Source organism: Calonectris borealis, chromosome 6 (genome assembly GCF_964195595.1).
Source record: "Calonectris borealis chromosome 6, bCalBor7.hap1.2, whole genome shotgun sequence".
NCBI classification, from domain to species: domain Eukaryota; kingdom Metazoa; phylum Chordata; class Aves; order Procellariiformes; family Procellariidae; genus Calonectris; species Calonectris borealis.
This window is the reverse complement of record NC_134317.1, coordinates 20,935,561-20,958,234: the sequence shown is the minus strand read 5'-3', so window position 1 is coordinate 20,958,234 and position 22,674 is coordinate 20,935,561. Positions and strand designations below refer to the sequence as shown.

The window sequence follows — 22,674 nt, the reverse complement described above, 5'->3', positions numbered from 1 at the left end:
AAGAGAGCATTCAGGTTACATCCTTAAATCATAAAATACCACTAACACGCTGTTATATATGAATAAATTTAAAAAGAAAGACCTTGTGAACAGACCTTTACAATAGTGAAAAATATCGTAAGACTCCTGTGGTCTATTTAACACTTCTAATAGCTTTCACCACAGGCAATAATGGGCATACCTGTTTGAAAATCACGTGGTCTATTACATTTCTACAGCATCTTTCATCCCAAAATATTTGTATTCCACATTTCTGGCACCCTCTTGAACAGAGGAGAGCAACCACCAGCCCTATCCTACCATGTGGGTGGAGGCATGGAGATTTTCCCAAAGCCATACAGGACAACTCCTGACTGTTATGAAAAATGCCATGGGATATTACCGCTTTTTCAGAACAGGCAGGACTTTGTTTTTAGTAATTTAACTTGTATGAAAAACCCATACTTAGTAAGCTGCCTGGAACTCCATGTCTCTACCTAAGATAGAGGTTCTCCTTCAAACAGCAGTTGGAATTAACAGTTCTTACTACAAGCATAACTTGAAGGTTATGCTAACAGTAATCAGAACTGGGTATTAATCTGCAAACATTTATACTGAATATACAATGGCACCAAGTACATTCACTGAGTGCAGCGGGTGCAGCGGTGGCGTGGTCACACGGATTAATGCCTCCAGCTAAATGATTGTTTTACCTCAAACCATAGACAAAGGATGACATTATTGCAACGGTGCAATTAATAACCTGCCACTTCTTTAACTGCTACAATGATATCTTCACAGATCAGCTTGAAAAAGCTAGGGAACTTTTCTTTAAATGTTCTTTCTTTCGACTATTCAATTGGGGAGACATGAATAGTGTATTAATAGCCCATTTACTTGCTATTCCCTCTTGCAGCCTTCTGTTTATTGTGTATGAGTTACATTTGCTTTATATGAGCAACATTTTGAGTTCGGGACAAAGTTGTGAACTTTTTAAAAATAGAAAAATAAAAAAAAGAGAGTTTGGCTCTGTCAACATCTTATGAAACTCGAACACAGAACTCATTTTCTATTGTTAAAAAACAGAGTGCCATAGGAGTCTAGAATTTGTTTTTAAAAACTGAGATGCCTAGGAAAAATGGTATCTCCAGTATCTCATAAAACCCACTATTTTGAGTTTAGTCATCATAAAACTGTCACTGCAGAACATGGTCTGCAGGCACTAAAGTTTAAAGCCTACAGTGTTTCTGGTGATCAGCATTTCAGAAGTGTTTAGTTAACAACCGAGATTTGAATAAGAGAAGTAGTAGTGTAAGAAGATAAGCATAACTTCTCCCCACTTAAGCGAGACTGGCGTTATTCAGTGAACTGCTTTTTTAGATAATTCCCCAGTCTCTGTTGGAAATTGCCATCACTAACAAATTTTTTTTAGGTTATTTCCCTGATGTCACTTTTCTCCCTGGCATTGCTGAGTTTCTATTATTAGCCCATATAAGCTATTCAATAGATTGCAATCTTCATGGCATTAGTACTTGCCAAAAGAATTAGACTATAGCATATAGTGGTTTTCAAATGAGATTTTAAAGAGAATGGTACAACAGTTCCTTATCTATTGGTGGCCCAGCGAAGTTGATTAGAAGGGATGACAATATCACACCAACTTACGTAATTATTCTAACTAATATACAATCAGCTATGATGGTCTTCAGTTCTGTTGAAACAGCACTATGGTGTTGAATCATCTCACACCTTTGCAACATGTGAGTTTCATTACCATTTAGAGGATGCAGTCACTTAACGGTTTTGCCCAAGAAGTAGCTGGTTGGAAACACGAAGTTCTTTTGTACTTAAACTGAGGCTACGGTCTGAATGCAGAAAGTTACCCTGCCCTTACTGCAGGAACAGTCAACATACAAAGGAATTATTTGTCAACCTTCATCTAATCTAGGAAGTGGCCAAACAATTTGAGGAGCGTGAGAAAAGAAAGTGGACTGTCAAAAGAGAAAAAGGGTCAGACACTTACATAAGGTCTTCAGTGGGATTGTTCTTGAGATTCTTCTTATTCATCAGTTTGTTGAACACCGTCTCTTTGAAAACCGGACCATGGAAAATCCATCTGACTCATCAGTGATTAATTTTTTGGTTTAAGAAACATACACAAATTAATGGGGCGTGCCTGATAATGGCATGTGGTTATTCAGGGTGTGAACAACCTCTAGGGTCTGTCAAAACAGGCAGCTTCAGGGTTATTTAATCTCTGTTGAAGAAGCAGAAAATAAAAGCAGAAGAAAATCTTTATTGAAGAAGCACAGTACAAATGAGAAGGGCATACAGGGAGAAGCAAAATGTTACTAAAATACAATATTTGTATTATACTGAATGCAGTGTTATACTAGACAATGTCCATATTATGAATAATAGTAACAGAGAATGGTCAATTATAATATTTTTTTCCAGATACATGATCTTAGAACTAGTCAGAAAAAGGACGTTTATACTAGAATGCAATGTTCTACTTTTTCCCTAAGGAAAAAAAAAAAGGTATAAAAACTTCGTCGTTGGCTATTTTTCAATTCTGTTATGCACTGGCCAAAATATTACCTGCATAGAGAGTTGTATTTTACTGTGCAATATCATCTCCTGATGATATTCCTGACATGGCACAGTTGGAAAGGTGTGCTGTGCTGACAGGGGTAAAGTAGCACGTTCTGGCAGATCTGCTCACTAGATATTGGAAAGGAGCAGCTTATCACACAGAAAAGACTGAAGTGCTGTCATGCTCAAAGAGCAAACTGAAGATCAGGCTGAAACCACTCTTAACGCCGGTAGTTAGTTACCCGTGACATGAGTAGGTCACGCCGTGCTTCAGCCGCTGCAGCCAGCTCGGCGGCACCCGCGGGGCCGACGCCGCCCGCCGGCGGCCAGGGATGAGGAACGGGGGGCGAGCCTAGGGGCGCGGGCGACAACTGCAAGGAAACTTCAACGCACACACCCGGGACAAGTCCCCTGCGCGCTCGACAACGGGCACAGGGCGACCGAGCTTTGATCACTGAGCAGAAGAGTCTGCCCGAGGGCGCTGGATCCCACCGCGGGATCTGACCGCCGCCGCTGCCCCCGGGCGGCCCGGCCCGGCCCGGGCTGACCGCTTGGCTCTCCCCACCTGTAGGGATTTCGTCCCGCGCCCTGGTGGCTGGAATGGGGAAGGGCCGAGCACGAGGCGGCCGCCGGGACGCTTTGCTCGGGGAGAGGAAAATTCCAGCCGAGAGAAGCGGCCCTGCCCCCGCCGGCCGCTGACAGCCCGCGGCCGGGGCCGAGCAGAGTCCCCGCACCGGCCGGGCGTCGGGCCGCCACTGGAGGGAGAGCCGGGTGTGTGGAGGCGGGCAGGCAGCGAGAGAGGGAGGAGCTGGGACGGGAACAGGGAGTCTCTGTTTCCCCGCGGGTGCCGGAGCGGGGAAGGTTCCGCGTTTCAAGTTTCTCGCCGCGAATTTTTTTTTTTTTTTTTTAGGTTTTTGTTTTTTTCCCCTCCGCCCAAGGTGTGGTTCAGCAAGCGGCGCCCCGGCGTAGGCAGCTCAGCGGAACCGTGTGCGAGGCCGCGGCCGCCGGCCCGGGAAGGCGCCCCATGGCCCCACTGTAAAGAGCGGGGAATGCCTGGGCTCGGGGGCAAGGCGGCGCTGGGGGCGGCAGAGCGGGGCCGTCTTCCTCAGCCCGCCCCGAGCAGGTGAGGCGGGGAGCCGAGGCGCTGCGCGGGCGGATCCCAGCGGCTGCGCCCGCCCTGGCCCTCAGAGCCGACCTGCGCTCGTCCAGTCGCCGGCATGGACGGCCGCGCTCAGCGGGCGGCCGCCCCTCCGCCCTCAGGGTAAGCACAGGTCACCGCACGGGTGGGAGGCCCAGGTGCTCCCCGGCTCCAGAGGGGCGGCCGGCGGGGAGCCGCGGTCATGCCGGGCCGTGTGTGAGACGGGTGAGGTGAGGTGCGAGGGGCCATCTCGGGGCGGGGAGGCCGGCGCCGTGCGCGTCCGGCTGTGAGGTGCGGCGTTTGGGAGGCAACGAGGGGCGAGAGGCGGCTCCCCCGCGCCGGGGGGTGGGGCGAGTGCGTGTGCCCCTTCCCCTGGCTTCGGCGGCGGAGGGAGTGAGGCGGGAGCTCCGTGCGGGGCCGCAGCCCTGCGGCCGAGCCGGTAGCCGGGAGGCAGAGGCAGATGGAGCAGCGCGACCGTTAAACGGCTGCCGGCGCGGCGGGAACAGGCGCTCAGAGCGCCGTCTCCCGCGCCTCGACGGCATCTCGGCTGGTTCCCCTGGCTGAAAACGGGCTCTGAGGTGGGACGGGGCTGCGGGACAAATCCGCCGGGTCGCCGGCGCCCTCCTCGGCGGTGCCTGGCTGCGCAGCGCGGCGCGTGTGGGGCTGTACCGCCAGCCCTCGCCCCGCGGCGGGGGCATTTCCGCAGGGACGAGCCGTGACCTGCCTGCTGGCGTCGTCGTCCGGGAGCCCCTGCCGGGCTGCAGTACTGCTGGAAACCGCTAGTGCAATACCTGTCGGGCAGCACTTCGTTGGCGGGATCGGCTCCCCTGTGAAGTCTCTGAAACGTAAAATTTACCAGTCGGACCGTCTGTAAGGTGTGCGTGTGTCAACTTTCAGTTCTCTGTGTAGAAGGGGTGGTAGCGGCGTGGGAGAGCTGGGCGCTTCTCAGTGCTTTGGTAACTGCCCACATTGGAAGAGACAAAGAAATAAGCAGCATGTGTTCGGGTTTGTTTGTTTTTAAATGTTAGGCTTCTCTGACGAATTGCTTATAATCTGTCAGAAAATGTAACTTTAAAGAATGTATTTTTAAGTCTAGGTAAAACTACCCCAGTTATAGATCAGGAGGAGGAGGACTTGCCATTGAGTTAAGTAGTCAGGTATGTTTGAAGAACATTAATTCACCCATTAACTTCAGTAGGAACTTGAGGGATTCAAAATACTGACAGGACTGCTGGAGTTATCTGTAAATAGAAGGGACAAAATACGTGGTGAGTATTTTTTAACACCAAGACTTTCCTGAAGCTTCCATATTATATGTAAAAATCGGTTTATTGGATTTCTGACCAAGTGAATACAAGATAAACAGGTGCAGTTGATGGTAATTTACTGTAGTATTTGCAGTAGCAATCAGATCAGTTTGAAGTCATGGCTGTAGTGAATATGGAAGACTCATAGAGGAGGGGTATTTATTCACTTAGGGCCTTGTGGCAACGCCACATTTATGTATGGCCATTGAGAAACAAAGTTTATATTGTTAATCAATGTAGAAGGTATAATTACGGTATAGATAATTACTGCGTTTTTAAGGCTTTGGGTATGTAAGCACAGTTGAAAGGACTGAGCGTATGATAATACAGCATGATACCAGGTTAGGAAGTGACTAAAACAGTATGTCTGGAAGGCCCTCCGTTTTACTTGTGGGCAGGAACATGACAAAAAGTAAAAAGGCACAATTAAAATGTTGGTTGTTCTGACAGCTTCTCTAGGGCTGTTGCCTGCCATAAAGCTGTTGGTTATACTGAATCTTGGCTGCTGCTTGAGTTCAGTCAGGAAGAGTAGTCTGTTCCCTTAATGTGACTTCAAGCATCTGTCAGCATTCACATCTCAGTTTTGAAAAACATGTAGCTCACAGCAGTGCTTATTTGCCTTAGCCCTGCAGATATATTTTCAGGCCTTTTATCAGCTGTTCCCATATAATTTGGTACTTAGGAAATCAATTTACCATTCCTTTCTTGTTACAACAAGAGTTCTTTACTGGCAGTCTTAATTATTTTCTGAAGATGGTCTCATTTGCTCATCCAAACGCTGGATTTGAGGGAAAAAAATCTGGATATACCAGCAAAACTGGCAACTCCCAGTTTACTGAAAGCAATCCACAGATACATTTTTGAATAAGTAAGCAGTACTGCAGTTCTCCCTCTGAGATGATAGGAAAAAATGTGCAATCTGGGAAGAATTTCAGTTGAAATAGCAATTTTCTTTAAATGAATTACCAAATGATATGATACTGCATTACATCTCTTCTTAACCTGTCTAGCCAGGTGGAGAATGTTGTTAATCCTCAGATGAAAATTGTTTCTCAGTAAATGTGTTCTTAAATCACTGTTTGAAACTATGTGGTGTAATTACTGATAACTCTTCACACCTTAGAAAGTCGATTTATTCTAACTGCCAAGAAGGCTAGAGGTGTTGAAGGTGTTTTGTGAGTTTTCAAGCATTGATGTTTATTTAGCCTTGGAACTTCTATATAACTTAATCATTGCTGACTCTTCAATGTGGAATTTTGTTATCAGTTCTACGGGGACAAGCTTTGGGAGAGGATCCTGTAATTATATCCTGGAAGACAATGTTTTTGCGTGCAGGATTATGCTTTCGTATTGAAAAATTGTTTATTAAAACCAGTTGTGGATAAAAATGTTTGCTTTAATTTGGGGAAAAAATGCAGGGGTATATGCCAGTGTTATTCTCACCGTACAATCAAAGTAAATCAGTAAAGATTTTTAAAAACAGCCTCTGCTGGATTTTTTTTTTTTTAATATAGTGAATGGAAGGTGTGCCCAGTAGCTGGCTGGAATTTTTTGGAATATGGTGAATAGGAGGTGTGTCCAGTAACTGGCTGGACATGACACATAGTTTCTTCTGGTAGCAGAAGAAACTTGGCTGGACCTACTTTTAAGGCATTTTAGAGCTCGTCTATCTCGCCTTGAGTCTGAGCAGCACTCATGACAGTGTGCTCCTGCCAAGCAGTTGACAGAGTCTGCTCCTGTTCATCACAGGGCTGAACTGGCTTTGTGTATTGGCTGCATTATGGGATGATAGGAAAATGTGTGTTTTAATACTTTAAAAAAAAAAAAAAAAAGGTGGCTCTGGTTAGCATCCTGCCTCTTGAACACAGTTTTCCTGCTGTTGCTGAATAGCAATCCTGTACCCTGGAGTAAATCAATTTTTACATTGTCATCTAGTGAAATCTTCATGGTAAAAGCCTGTACCAAATAGAACTGTATTGTAAGTTAATATGCTGTTAAAATATTGGAGGAAATTTGGATTTCGTGTGCTGGTTTTGGCTGGGATAGAGTTAATTTTCTTCATAGCAGCTAGTATGGGGCTATGTTTTGGATTTGTGCTGAAAACAGTGTTGATAACACAGGGATGTTTCCGTTACTGCTGAGCAGTGCTCACACAGAGTCAAGGCCTTTTCTGCCTCTCACCCCACCCCACCAGCGAGCAGGCTGGGGGTGCACAAGAAGCTGGGAGGGGACACAGCCGGGACAGCTGACCCCAACTGACCAAAGGGATATTCCATACCATATGTCGTCATGCTCAGCATGTAAAGCTGGGGGAAGAAGAAGGAAGGGGGGGACGTTCGGAGTGATGGCGTTTGTCTTCCCAAGTAACCGTTACGTGTGATGGAGCCCTGCTTTCCTGGAGATGGCTGAACACCTGCCTGCCGACGGGAAGTAGTGAATGAACTCTTTGTTTTGCTTCGCTTGCGTGCGCAGCTTTTGCTTTCCTTATTAAACTGTCTTTATCTCAACCCATGAGTTTTCTCACTTTCACTCTTCTGATTCTCTCTCCCATCCCACTGCGATGGAGTGAGTGAATGGCTGTGTGGTGCTTAGTTTCTGGCTGGGGTTAAACCACAACATTTCAGTAAACGGAAGATTGATTTTCCTTTGAAATATTAGAATGCACATTGAGGTCCAACTTTAATTCAATTCTAATCAGTTTCTGATAATTTTACATTATTTCATTTGTCCCCCTAAATCATATTTCAAGCTATATGCTTACTTTCAAAATAACAGCTTCTGACCTGCTTTACCTAAGCAGATCCCCTTTGTTTTGTTATTTTCTTTTTGTGTGTCTAACAAACACATGCTTAGAAGATACAGCTGCTCTCCAGGAGCTGAAGATAGAGATGGTCGTATTGGGGGGGTGGGGTGGGGAGCAGAGCCAAACTGAGCTTTGCTTAGCTTACTGCCAGAAACACTCCTCAAGCGTGTCTTCATGCTTCCATTCCCTGGTTGCTTGGCCTAGTGAATGTATTTGAAAAGTTTAATAAGAAGAACAGGAGAGAATTCTTTTTCACATGGTTAGGACTGTCTGAGGAAGTGAGAGATGTTTTCAGAAAGAACAAGAAATCTAGCTCTTTTGTGTGTGTGTAACCATTGAGTTTTTATCAAACCATTTCAATCAGATTACAGATCTCTGGAGACATCAGCTGTGGCTCAGTGTTGAGAAGTGTCTGGCTTCAAGCTTAGAATACTGATTTGAGCTCTCTTCTTCTCTTTCACGTTGTCAGTTGAGTCAGTTCACAACATAGCCACAGGTTTATGCAAGTATAAATGAAAGTTCTCCCCGTTGTGGAGTGTGGGATGGGACAGAAAGTGTAGTGTTCTATTGCCAAGCCCCAACAGCAGATTGGGGGGAGGAGGGGTGTCTAAATTTGCTCGGTTTGGTAAAATTTAGGTTAGGGCCAAAACTACATTTTTATCTTGCAAGGAATTAGCTGTTGCTATTGCTCTATATACTGCATTATTGCATACACATATTTATGAATAAATGCAAGACCTTTTGTGCTTGTGATACTAAATGGTAGCACTATCTAGATCAGAAGTTAGGCTGGCATGAGTCTAACAGGTAGTCCCATCTTAGATGTGTTTTATCTCTTAGACTGAAAACTTCAAGATAAATCTCACCCCCATGGCCCTGATGAAGATCAGCTAATTGAGCAATAACAAAATGGAAAGAACTTTGAGAATTTGTGACCATAGAGTTTGCTGGATGTTTGAAACTTGGAGTTAGCTACTTTGTGGGTGGATCCCTATCAGGAGCCACTTGAATGCTAATCATTCCAGGGGGTAATTTGCCAGCTGAGTTCTGAGCATACATGTAATACTTCTTGAGGTGATTATGTTGTTCTTTTTAATGTATCTGCCTTAACCAAGGCAACATCGAATAGTTGCATGACACAGTGGTGCCATGAACTGAATGTTGTATTTAAAAGCTGCTTTGATTACTCAAACTTTGTCAAGTCTGAAGTCATAGCTGCGTGCCTATCGAGTAGTCAGTGGTAATGTTCACTGTTGGAGTGTGTTGCTGTGGGAATGAGATCAAGGAAACATTAGGGGGTTGAGGAATGTGGATACTAGGGTGAAAAAAACGTGTGGGAGGGTAATACACAAATAGAGAAATCAGCAGAGTTATTTCAAAGCTTTGTCCAAGTGTGATGGTATCCTGCAAAAAGGAAAAGTGAGAGCTAGTCATGAGTGAGGTATCAAAAGCATGCAAGGGGGAAAAAGTGCTTGAGACTGGAAGGTGGGTTTCAGTGTTATCTTAGGATAGATTCTTTTCTTTCTATTGTTACTGGATTTTTTTGGCGAACTTTAAAGGAGATTACAGTGTTTATGTAAACCTGAAGATCACTGTTTATGTTGAGTAGGCGCATCTGTGTTGGATGGAAGAAGAAAAGAGCCCATTGTAGGGGACCAAAAGCTTAGCTTCCATAGGAAACTGGAGATCTTTACAGGATTCCTGTCATCTGACAGATAAATTAACTCACTAGGAATATCTTAAAGTCACAAATAAATGGTTTCTCCTGTAATCTGGCAAGATCTAAATAGGTCTCCCTTCATGAAGTCTAGTGCTGCTTCTGACTTTCTTGACTGTAGCATGGAAGAAAGTTTCTAAGCAGGCAAGTTTTTCTAGCTTGACTGCTGTTGTTTCTAGCTGCCACTGTTGTAGTTTTATGTGTGCTGGGGAGCAGCAGATGCCAAATTATCCAGCTAGCCATGGGAGTTGTAACAATGTTAGCGCCTGCCCAACTAAATATTTTTTTTTTCTAGAAATTAACAAGTCAATGTGATGAGTTGCTCTGTTAACGGAGCGGATACAAGGAATGCCGGATGTTCTCTTTTATGGCTGCTTGCAAATTAAAACATATCTGATTGTGTGCTTTCTTTCCTTTTCACCTGGCTCTCACTAGCTTCCCCAACAGCTGACTTGCTACTCTGACTTAAGTTCACATAGCTGCCTGCTGTTTGAGAAAGAGTTGCTCTTTACTGTATTTGCTGTCACTATGTACTGCTCTAAAACTCGGAGAGTTGATGTACTGCTCTAAAACTCGGAGAGTTGACGTCAGGGCATTAGAGGATGACAAGAAGCCGAGATGGCTTCTCGGCTCCTAGACTCCTGTAGAGTTCTGTGGCCATGCCCAGCGTTAGCACAATGAAGAGGAAACTGTGCAGCATGTGACAATGGAGAGTTCAAGGGGGAAAACCACCCCCTGCTGCTTTGAGCTGTAACAAGCAATTAAAAACTTGAGGTTTCACCTGAATTCTCTCCTAAGGTAAGGCCCCACAAATTAAAAAGCAGCTCTCTGTATGAAAGTAAACTTAAACATTTACTAACTGGAGTTCCAGTAGATGCATTCTGACTTAAAATCTGCATGGTGATGGACTAGTGGGTAAACATGCGTTTTTTTCATAGTTTAAGAAACATTTTTTATGGATCAGAAGTGGAATACCATGGGAATCTTTACAGAGTTGAGAGTTCCTGGATTTGTTTTTGATTTGCTAGGAGGTTATCCAGTTCAGAAGGGGCGTGTACATTTATATGTATCTTTGGGTGGTTGTAAATGATCAAAGTGCTGTAGGTGGTTAAAGGATGGATCCCTAATCTATCTGTGAAATATCTCCCTGGGGAGCTTGCATGTATGTTGACTGTGCTGCAAGACTAGGGTTGTCAGGATTGCTATTTTCAGATAAAGAAAATAGAGCACATAAATATTTTTAGCTAGGCATAAGCTTTCTTCTGTGAGAAAGCATTGGTTTTGTTGGAAGCTTTAGTTCTATAGAGATTTTCATTGAAGAAATAGCTTCCAAGCTGTACTTTCTTAGCTGTATTTTAAAAATTCTTTCTGCATATTTCTTTGAATTGTATTTCTGTTCTGGAAATATAGCTACTTGCTTTGGAAAACATAGATCAATCTTATTTAAAAACAGACAAACAAACAAATCTTTCCTCCTCCCAAACAATGCAAACAATTACTCTATGCTAAACAAGAATGTGAGCTTAAATTTTTCTCAAATACCAACAATGGTACCATTTTTGTTCTTTGCCCTACATCTCTCCTACGAAGTGATACTGTATTAATTAAAAAAAACCCCACCACTCCATCTCAAAAGAACAGCATTAGAAATGTGGGTATTTTTCTTTAAAATCAAATCCCTTTTCAATTTAATATTCCTGAATATTGATTTATTGTTTTAAAAATCTTGTTCTTGGTTTCCTGTTGGGAATTAATTTTCCCTTTTGGTATTTCACCTGGCTTTCATGTCAGACCATCAGATGCATTTTCTTCCAAAGACTAAGGCTCTATACATGGATTTTTAGCAGGTAACTTTTAAATGTTTTGCTATGGGAAAGGCATAAGCATCTCTTTCAGTTGTCCCTATAGTACAAACGTATTATTGACAAAGTTGCCTGGAAGGACTGCTTTTTCTATAGTTTTTGTAAAATCAATTATTTTTTTAGTATGTGTTACATCCAATTTGACGTCCCCTCTCCCCCCTGCTCCCCCAAGTTTGATATGCTGGGAGCTTTGCTGAATAAAGTGAGTTAAATAAGAATGTTCCAGTATATGGGACCATCAGACGGGTAGCAGTGGAAACTTTGTTACTATTGCCCAGATACTTTTTATGTATAGGTCTCAAGGTAGTTAGAAGGGCAATAGGGAAGAATAGTGCGTCAAGTTTGGGTTCTGTCATTTACTATTTTACCGTGTGTTTAGGTATCATTGTATTGCTCTTGACCTTTGTAAAACCTAGTACAGTCCTTCTGTGCTGTCAAACTAGGCTGACAAAACAACTGGACGTAATACTGCAGGTAGAAGATAATCTACTGAGGTATCTATTGTTTAACTGAGCTTGTCACAGCAATGTTGAAAGCATTTTTTACTTGGGAGGAACAATGTTTTGTCTCTGGATCTAGTAAAAAAAAAAAAGAGGAGACAAAATGTCTGTTAGTAACAAAGGTGAGAAAACAAATGTTTACAACTCATCCTGCTGGGTTGTAACCCCTTCAGGCAAAAATGAAGTACATCTTTCTTCACTACTAGCTATGGACTTAAACCTTTTGTTCTTTTCATTAAAAATGCATGTTGTGCAGAATTAAATATGAAACCATTCTGGCTTTGAGACCATAGAAACTATTTGCATGGATGGATGTTTTTTTTAGTTCTTTAGTTTGCAAGACAAACAAGGCGTTCGTTAGTTGATGGCGATTGTGTAGTAGGTGGAAGTTCCAGAGGTGGAATTTCTGATGATTTTCAGGAATTTGTGTAAAATCAGAAATTCAAGCCGTGACAGAAATCTGGGGTTTGACTTTTTTTTTTTTTAAATTCAGAAACTTTAATGCCTCAAAAATCAGGTACCGCTATGTGCTGAAAGTTGTCCCTAGGTTCCCAAACTTTCATTCCTTAAAAGTTATTGCTTTCTCCATATACTCTATGACGTCTCCAGACATAAACTTTTCTGTATCCTCTGCTGGTCTCTGATTCATGGTCTCTCACTTCCCCTTGCCTGCAATTTTGATCCTTTCCTTCCACCCACACTACAAAGTAGCCTCACTAATTCCATCCTTGGCGCCCTCCTTGAGCTATTTTTACCTCATTCAGTTTTAAAGTACTCACTACTTGGAGAAAGTCCTGTTTTGCTGAATCTTAAACTTCAGTGTGCTCCTGCTGCTTTTCTAAAAGCCTTTCTTGGGAACTTTGAAGAATTGTAACAATTCCTAAGGCACCTTAACCGTTGGGTTTTAAACATTTGGAAGCTAGAGTGGTCTTTCCTCATCTCCTTTTACTGGTGGCAGATGCTCTTGAAGGCAACACTTGGGTTTTGAGTGTTTTAGGTTTTTTTTTCTTCCTTTATGGGGGGAGGAGATTCCTTCCTCCTATTACCTTAAACTGTTTTTTGCAATGTATGACCCTGTCCTTAGACTCCTTCATAGAGTCTTTCTGCTTTTAGGTTTTTGGATTCTGTTTTTGTGCATTCTTTTAAATGTTGAGATTTAAAAAGAACTTGGCCCTTCAGCTTGGTCCTTCCATCTGTTTTGTTGGTTTTTTTTTTCCCCCTCCCTCATTCTGCCTGTATTTGATTTCTCTTCCCCTGATTCCACCCTGAAACTATAGATTCTTCTTTTTCTAAATGTGGCTTTGTGTTTAAACATTATGTATCACATTTTACCTAGGTTAATGCATCTTATTCCCTTGTACTTACACGAGAATGGAGACTATTTTTGCTACAGTGTTTAAGGGAAGAAGGGCTTCCCAGGCCCTTTCATATGGCACTTTAAAGGGGTGTCATTGGCTGTCTTTGCAGTTGCTGTTCTCGTCTGCTCACTTATCTATGCTTGAATAATGCCTTAGACATCACAGGACTTGGAGCTGAGATCTTAAGGCAGCAGTGATAGCTAGAGATGTGAAATAGGATTTATTTTATTTTTCTCCTTTCAACTAAGTCAGAGTTTACTTATGACTTTGTTGGGCCAGTAGCAGTAATTTTCTTAATGTGTTGTATGCTGTCCTTCCTCAGAATTAGATATATTTAACTTGATGTCTGCATGAGAGGTTATCAGGACACTTGTTGTAGGAATGAACTGATGGAACTGGCTCAGATGTGTATTTATTCCTTCAGCTCCTTAATGCTTCCCTTCTGTTTCTTTTTGGTTGGTTGGATTTTTGGGGGGGTGGGGAGAGGGGTCTGTTTTTCTTCCAAGTGGTATGCACAGGGATCAGAGGATTTTGAAATCTAGATAACTTTTGGGTTTTGTTTTGATTGTTCTTCTGCAGTGTAGGGCACATATCCCGCCCCCCGCTGCCATAGATATTATTGAAATAGTCTCAACACACCAGGCAATGCTTGTTCACTTTCATAGAAAAGCAAGGTGAAAATCTAGAAGGTACAGGAAACCAGAGCATTTTATAAGCACTACTTCAGAGCTGATTGTCAATAGTGAGAGGGATAGGAGAGAATCTGAAGCAGCTTATTTTGGAAAAGTAATAAGGATCTGACATCATTGTCTGAACTGTTGGAATCTGTCTTATTTCTAAGCATCTTTCTTTGACTGTTCTCATATTTCCACTGCCCAAACATTCTTACAAACTTTCCAGTCGTCTTCCCAAAATACACTGCTGTAATGCCTCTTTATCCATAAATCTTAAATGAATAAAGGAGAAGGAGCGAAATACAATGAATTGTAAATGTTAAATGAAACCTTAAAAAAATGCAGTGACTTATTTTAGAAAAAAATGGGGTTTGGTGCTATGATAATTTTAGAAATATTCAGACAAATCAATCAGTTCTTATTTTTTCTTTCTGATGGTGTTCTTTGAGATACTGCTTATAGGCTTCTGCTTTTTTTTTTTTCTTCCTGCATTTACTTACGAAAAAATTTTCCTAGATTCTGTAGCTCCAATATGTAAAGCCTGCCAGCTAATGAGTTTACAGGGGTTTTTTGTTTTGTTTTGTTTTTTTAAGACTGCTTGCCAGCACTTAATCTAGAATAAGTTTTTATGCTAGAATTGAGAATGTTTGGAAATAATGACACATAACATAAATACTGAAATTTCATCTATACAATGCCAAGCAGTATTTTATATGTGTTGACTGTAGATGGAGATTTTAAAATTACTTGGTATCCTGCCTGAGTAGTCTCATGGAAAGATCTATATGATGTCAGTCAAAGCTCTGCCCCTCCGCAGAAGAGGCAGATGTCCTGCATGGTGTCTCCACTAGAGAACAACTGGATTTTCCTTCACATCTGCTGAATGACATCTGTCTATACTCTAACTAGCTGATGCTGCTTCTTCCTGTTTGTGATAAAGAGATCTGTAGTAGGAAATGAAGTGCCCAGTGAATTATTTAGTTTGTAAACAAATGTTTTTCAGAGCCACTTGGAATAACTTTAGCAACTTAAGATAGAAATACCCTTGCAAAATCCTACCCTGATTAATTGAGAAGTGTGCAGTTCATTTGCCAACAACATACTTTCAGAAAGGAAAAATGGTTGAGTATGTAAAGAGTTCTTCTGTTACATGTAAACAAAAGCTCCAAGATTAGAAGTAATCATTTTATGGATTTTTAACTTTCATTTAAAATTAAAAAAAAATCAGAACTGGAAAACTCTATCTACAGTTATTGGCCTTTCCCACATCCTGTCACATCACATTTCACGTCTCAGTCATACACTGAGAGTAAGTGTTTCCTTGAGTCAGTTTGTGGTATGATGTGAATTAATACTCAATGTGATAGAAAGATCTCCAGTCTGTTTGTAAAAGAGCATGTGATACTTTATCAAAGATAGGAAGGGATAGCTAAACATGGCATAGCATTTGTTGAAATTGTAAAAATTCAGTCATTAAGCTCAAGCCATTAAAAAACTTTTGGCTTCTGACAGTAAAATGAGATCCATCAGAAAACGTGAATCACATCCTCAAACCGGTATTATGTACCATTGTGTTTATCTGTGGCTTTGATTAACAAATATTTTCAGTTAAATATTTAAGTGGCAGTGAGAAAGAAGTGGTTTGGTGACTCTTTATGAGAAAGACAGATCCATTCAGAGATCGGGCACTGGATATGGAGATTTAATCTTCCCCTTCCCCCCCCCCTTTTTTTTTTTTGTTTTGGTTTGTTTTTTTGATAGTAGTTGAATAATTAACAGAGGTTGCATACCTCGCTCCCTCCCTTGTGGACAATCTAGGTGGAAGGAAGTTTCAGTGTCATCTTCTGACCTGAGCACGTTTGCTGCTGCTGTTGAGCTGGTGGAGTGAATTTGTTGCAGCTTCTTTATATCCTTTTCTTCAGTTAAAAGTCGTCAGTGATAAGCTGTTTGTAATCACAAAAGTCTGAAGTAATTCCTTTTCTTTTTAAGGTTAGGCAAGGCTTTTGTTGCTTTAGCCCTCTTCCTTTGCCTGTATTCACCTTAGGATATTCTTTTAGTTTGGGGATGTTTTCATCATCATCAAAGTGTCAGCTTTGAATTTCTGGATCCGAAGAGAGCCTTTCTTCTTTAAGCTAGCAGCACTACGGTAGTGACTTTATATCCATGTAATAAAAATTCCAAAAATTCTGGTCGTTGTTGTTTTATGTGTGTCAAAAGAACAGCCGGATGGCCGTTAGCCACAACTTGAATCTTCTCCAATATGAAACCTGAGTTCTTTCGATGGATTTCCTCCTTTGGGTGGTGTTTGAAACCCAACCCTTACTTACTGGGAGAGAGAAAATGTGGCACTTAGGAGAGATCGATGGGATTTAGGTTACTGGTACTTAGAGTTTTACGCGGTAGAGCGAGGGTGAACTTTTCAGTTTCACAGAGTTTGCAGCTAAATTTTAGCACGCTCTTGTTTGTGTCTCTTTGTGCTTCTGTCATCTGTGTAGATAGCTGCCCATGAACTTTTTTCCCAGATTGATTACCTGCTCTGTTTTTCAGCATATTAACTTTAGTTTTATAACAACATTCTGTGAAGCACTGATCTACTACAGTTAAGTTTGGGGATATCGGGACAAATTTTGGAGAGATTTTAGCAAATGAACTATCTGCAGCCTGTCCCTGACCTAGCTCCTACCACTAAGGACGAGAGTAGAAGCTCTGGTCTAGATGATGTTCTGATCTACACACCTTGTCAGTGAAGCTTCTATTGCTGTAGCTGTGTTGGTGGTAACTTTGCCTATCGTTCTCCCTTCATCCCCACTGCCCACCCCACCCCAGGCCTTTTTTGGCCAGTGTAGACAAATTCAAGGTTCTCGAGTGCTCTTGAATCAGGATCATTAGTTTCTAATTAAGAAGTTTGCCCTGTATTGGTATTAGTAATTGCCTTTTTGTTTCCACTGACATTCTGCTGGCATGGTGCTTACCAATTGCTTGAAGATAAGTTGGTAAAAAATGTGGATGTCTTGTACATATAACTAGCAGTACATTCCTCATTTTATAAGTTTTTAGTGATATAATGTATTCAACAAGTAACAATTTCTTCTAAACCAGTTTTGAACAAGTACAGTGGTTAACAGTTAAGCACTCTTAGTCTTTCTATTTCTAAAGTGTGACACCATGTGAATGGCATGTTCATGAGTTACTGCATAGTTACAGAGCATGAGCATGTAAATCATTCAAAATGCTATTTGGCTGGTTACTTTCATGGGTAGGAATGTGGAAAATACTGGATTTCTGATGGGATTCTGACTGTTGTGGTAACATAGGATACAGAATTATTAAGTACTTAAAATAATCTGAGAGGTGTCTAATAAAAATTGTTTATATATATATTCTTTTAGGCATTTTACAGAGATTATCTGTTGATTCAGGGAAAACTTCTAAATCCAGGGAGAACCTACAGAGACGGTTTCAGATCTCAGGAATTTGTGTGTATGTTTTGAGGGCTTTGTGAGATCTTACAGCTTAGATCATTAGACTATTTCTGTCCTTTCCTCTGAAAGCCATAAAGTAAGAAGATCCTTTTTCTCTGAATTTCCTTGGGTGTTTTTACATGACTTCCTGGGTGGGAGAAGTGTGTTACTTTTTTTAGTTAATATTTATAAACTTAAGTCACATTGTTTCAAAGCACTTAGTATACATCTATATACTCTGTAGATCAGGTAGGTACCATATTAGAAGTTTCAGAAGGAAAGAACCAGGAAGATAAAATGCTGCTAAATTGGAGGGTGCTGTTTCTCATAATGAGAAGGGACTCAGTTATAGGAACTCTGATAAATAAAGCCCGTAGACAAACTGCCCAGCTGTACCGTAAGATGAAAACAGGATGTTGGTTGTATTGCTGGAGGACTACTGTATAAATCAAAGGATATGCTATTATTGCTGTGTAAGGAAGCTGTACTCCCTTAGAGTAGTTCTGTATATAAAAGAATGGTAATTGCCATGCTTATCAAGGACTGGCAGTTCTTTTCCAATTGTGACCTGGTGAATCCACCTCTCATTCATGACTTAAAATGTTGCCAGTTATTTTAATCCCCTATTCAATAGGACAAACAGAATGTGGTTATTTTTATCTCTTTATGGTTCTTTAGATTATACAAATAGAAAACTCCTTTCCTATATTCAAGCCAAAGGTGGTTTACTGAGGGGGATGTGGATTGTTTCCCCAGGGCCTGTTAAACTCTGCCGGATCAAGTTGTGTCCACTTAGTCATGTCATCTAAAGCCATCAAGGTGGCTTTCTCCCCTTGCCAATGTCTGACCTTTCCTTCTCCTAACTGTTTGGGTTTTTTTTTAAGAGTTCGCTTATAGACCCTTTAAATTTGTTTGATAGGCTAAGCCATTTTTTGTTTATTCTCATAAGGTCTTTTAAAGCACTTCTCTGCCCCTATTCCACTCAGTGTACTGTTCTACTCTTCCTTAATGCTGACTAGAATGGTGTTACCTTTAATTTTGTTTTTAAAATTAATTTAATAGTTTTATGCACTATATCCAAGTACGCTTTCTCTCTTTAGGAAGGAAGTATGTCAAATTACTTTTCTGCTTTTGGTTTCCACCAGTTTATTTTTCTCTTCAGGAAAATCATAGAATCATAGAATTGTTTGAGTTGGAAAGGACCTTTGAAGATCATCTAGTCCAACCCCCACAGTAGATCTGTAGTACACGTAGGATAGCCTAGATTGTTGTTTAAGAAATATAAGTAAGTTTCTCTTAGGCAGAAGTAGTTGAATCTGGAACAACAGTAAGTATATGGATAAAGGTTAAATTGATGTTCCTGTAATATTACATGTGTTTTTATAGATAAATTTTTGGGATAAGTCCTCAAAATCAGAACTATTTTGGTAGCGTGATTTTAGCATAGCAGTTTACATTGGTTAGTAGAGAATTGTCAGCCTCTTAGTATTTGTACTCAAGTGCAGAGTTAGCCTCCCTGCAGTAAGACGCCTGACCGTGAATCAGATTTGAAACCAGTACATGCTGATGATGCCTACGCGGTAGAGGAACAAAGAGACTGGTAAGAAAGTGAGAAGAAGGCAATGGTGAGTCAGTTATGCAGAACTGTAACGGAAAGCAGATATGCTTCACTCTTGAAAGAATCTTCACTCTTGAAGGCTTTACAGCATAAACTTAATATTGTTTTAATATTAATTTTACTGCATACTGAATTATAAATTCATCTTTCAAATTTATAGTTTTCATGACGTTTGATATTCAGAATGACTTTTCTATTATTTACTGTTGCTTATCTGCATTTCCCTGAAGTTCTGTGAGAGAAGGATGTTGCAGGAGCTGTTTAGGCTTATGTAACAACTTGTCTTACGACAAGAAGAAAATTACCTAAGAAAAAAAATATGTCTGTAATATAATGTTCCAAAAGACATTTCAGTCTTGTTGTTCAGCCGGTAGCACATTCGAAATAGCAACTTCTTTAAAGGGCTAAATAGTGCTGTTATTTTGGAACATTACTCATTACTCTTATAAATTTTCGCAGTTGAGAGAACTGGTTGTATTAGGTTAAACAAGCTACGCTCCTGATGTTTGAGCTATTTTCTAAATCACACTTAGGTAGTGTACGCATTATTTGTGTATGCTAGAAAACTATTCAGTCAAAAGTACTGGAGGTGAGATGCTCTCAGGGGATACCTTTTGGAGCACTTTCTGGTTTTTTTTAACATAAATGTTGATACAATAACTTTGGATTTAAACCTGGGATGTAACTGTATGCCAATATCAATTAACGGATGTATTTCTTAAGAAGTAGAATCTGCTTCTTTCTGCTTTTTCACAGGGGTGGAATAGGAGGAAGAAATCTCAAAATCTTGAATTTGTTTCATGTCCGTACTAAACAGTTGTAGGAATTAATCAGGAGTGAAGTCTTTTTGTTGAAACATAATGAGTGTTTCAACAATGAGTGATCAAGTACAGATCAAGTTATATTGGATGTACTTGGGAGGATACTATATCACATGTAGCGATATGTAATTTCTATGGAGGGAGAACCTTTTCTGGGGCCAGAAACTAATTTATTTGAAAACATATTTGTCAGTTATCAGATGTCTTAGTGTCTGTAGCAGCGGTTCATCAAATAAGGGAAGGCGATGATCTAGGGTAGACCAGTGATTTTGGAAAATGCATATAGCTTTTAATTAGTCATGCCCTATGGTCATTAAAGGTAAAGTTTAAATTGTAACTGTTCATATAAATGCATGGTGTTCTTTAACAGGCCAGAAGCGTGGTTATCAGGAATTACCCTGATGTGACCTTGTATCTGCTGGATTTGAAAAGCATTAAGCATTATTTGAACTGGTCCAGTACTCTGAAGGCCTCTTAATTATACTGCCAGTATTATTTTTCTTAAAACTTCTAATGATGGGGGATGTATTGTGGAGTTCTTGTCTCAGTTATGCACTCACACAGACAGTTCTCATTGTGCAGGTTGTATTGTACCTTAAAATGATTGTGATTTTTTTGTTTGTTTGTTTTTTAAATTTTTGAGCAAGTATCACAACTTTTCATCAACAAAGCAAATAGCTGTTGCTTTTGATTAGTAACTTAAACCTTGGCAAGTATGTAAATTCCTCAGCAGGGCACTGGTTTTGAAGAGCTACTTACGTTCCAGTGAGAAATCTTCTGAACAGATTGTTTTAGAAGATGTGGGTTGTTTTTTTTTTTAAACCTTTTTTCCTGCTTCTCTACTACATTATCTGCACTGATTTACTCCTTTCCTCCAGGAAACACATTTGCATTAAAGATCCGGTCTTCTGTTTATTTAGTTCTTGCTGCTTATTGCTTCCATGAGGTCCTTTTTGACCTTACAATTAACAGAAAAATAACTGATATCCCGGGAATTAAATCAAGAAGAAATTAAGTACAAGGAGCTGAGGAATTCTTTCACTAATCAAGCTTCCATTTTGACATGCAAAGATCCTCAGTAATAAAAACAAATAAAAAGATTAAAAAACCCTGTAAGGAGCATGTTTTTCACAGTGTCTCTGGTGCTTCGTGGAAGGCTTTAAACTAGAACAGTCAGGGATACCACTGGCTCCTATTGTTAAGTGTTGGCTTTGTCATCAGAAAAAGTTGACGTGTATTTGTTGGAAGGTACTCTAACCTGGCCTGAGCCAGTTTTTATTTATCTGATCTGTTTTGGCTAATTGTCTTTTAGGTAGAGTATTTGTATTATACCATAGCATTTCATAGTCCCAGCTGATATACCTCAACTTCTACTTTAAATTGGTCTGCTGATGTAAGGATTCTTGCTGCAATTAGTGCAATACTGAAATAGTAGTAAATATAAAAGATCACTCGCTTTTGTGCTTAATCACATACAGCAAATCCAGTGAAGTAACAATGATAGCTCTGAGATCTGCTTTGTTCGTTTCTTTATATTGTATTATGTTATTATAGTTTTCTTGGAAATAAAGATGACTGGTGAGAGATAAAACTGGCATATCAAAGAATTGAAAGGGTTGATTGCTATGTTGTCTGCTTAATATCACTTTAAATATCTAGACTTGCTAATTTGGTCTGATTTGAACGTAACAGTGTCACATTTGAAGGCAGAGGATGCCAAGAAAGGAAGGAGATGATTTATATCCCCTGAGCTTCCATAAGTGGAAGTTTCAGATTGGAATTTGGCTATAAAATATTCAGATTTTTCAGAAACAGCTACATGATAAAACAGGATGGGGTACCAAGGCTGTAACGGGATCCTTTGGGAACTAAGCTTGTATGTACCTTTTCCAAAATGTAGGAAAGGGTCTGCTCTGTCTTGGCAAACAGCCAGCTTGTTTCAGTTTCTACTGTCTTGAGTTTTACAATGTACTTACATGTTTAAAAAAGCCAAAAAACTTCAGGCTAGTATCATAAACAAGTTCTACTGTACATCTTGAGATTGGGCTCTCCTGCTCCTGACTCAGACTAATCTTAAATTCTGGTTAGAAGACCAGACATAACAATACCAAGCCTTAATATTGGTGAATATATGGAATTGTGTTTCATTGTGCTGATGAAATTAAGCTATCCATGCATATTTGTAGCATATAAACAAGAGTATGTTTTGCAGGTGAAAGGATCTAACTCTAAATACTACTAGAATTGCTGTTATTCATATGACTTGTTCTGTTGATTTACATATGCTTACACATACTTATGTATGTATACTCACTGACAGTATTGGAGGTCAAGCATTTTCCTTTGTTTTCTACAGCTTAATCTTACAAGTTCTGCATATTTTCAGATAACAATGTTGTATATGTTGTCACTGTTGGTAGTTGCCAACAGTAGAAATTATCTGCCAAACGTTAAATTAATTCTGATAACACGGCTTTTAAAGAAAGCTGAGTGTCTTGAATTCCAAGTACACAAACCAATACGCTCAATATACATGTTGTACTTCAGGAATCTGTGGTGACAGCTGTCACTGACCACAATGTGGAGCTTCACATAAGCTCAAGAAGAGCAGAAAGATTGTTCTTTCTAGTTTCAGTTTGTGTTCTTGTTCACTTCCAGCCCCCTCGCTTAAAAAACATGGAAGGCTGGGACCTCTAGCCAGTGTTACCCAGCAGGATGTTGCAGGTTTGCCCTCTATGAGCAAGTGAGGACGATTTCCTTTCTTCTTTTTCTTATTTAAAAAAAAAATTAAGAGTATGAACAGGAGTGGACAACCTGAAGAGGCGGTTTCACCCCTCCAAT

General features: G+C 40.5%; 1 protein-coding gene across 1 annotated transcript in view; it reads left to right on the top strand.

The window, feature by feature from the left end:
- The first annotated feature begins 3,573 nt into the window (after window positions 1–3,573).
- The window catches only part of COBLL1 (cordon-bleu WH2 repeat protein like 1), an 87,567-nt gene continuing 68,466 nt past the window's right edge, over window positions 3,574–22,674 (top strand). The window contains exon 1 of the mRNA XM_075153098.1: window positions 3,574–3,835. Within this exon, the coding sequence (XP_075009199.1) occupies window positions 3,792–3,835 (44 nt within the window). The 5' untranslated portion in view covers window positions 3,574–3,791. The remainder of the gene's footprint in view (window positions 3,836–22,674) is intronic.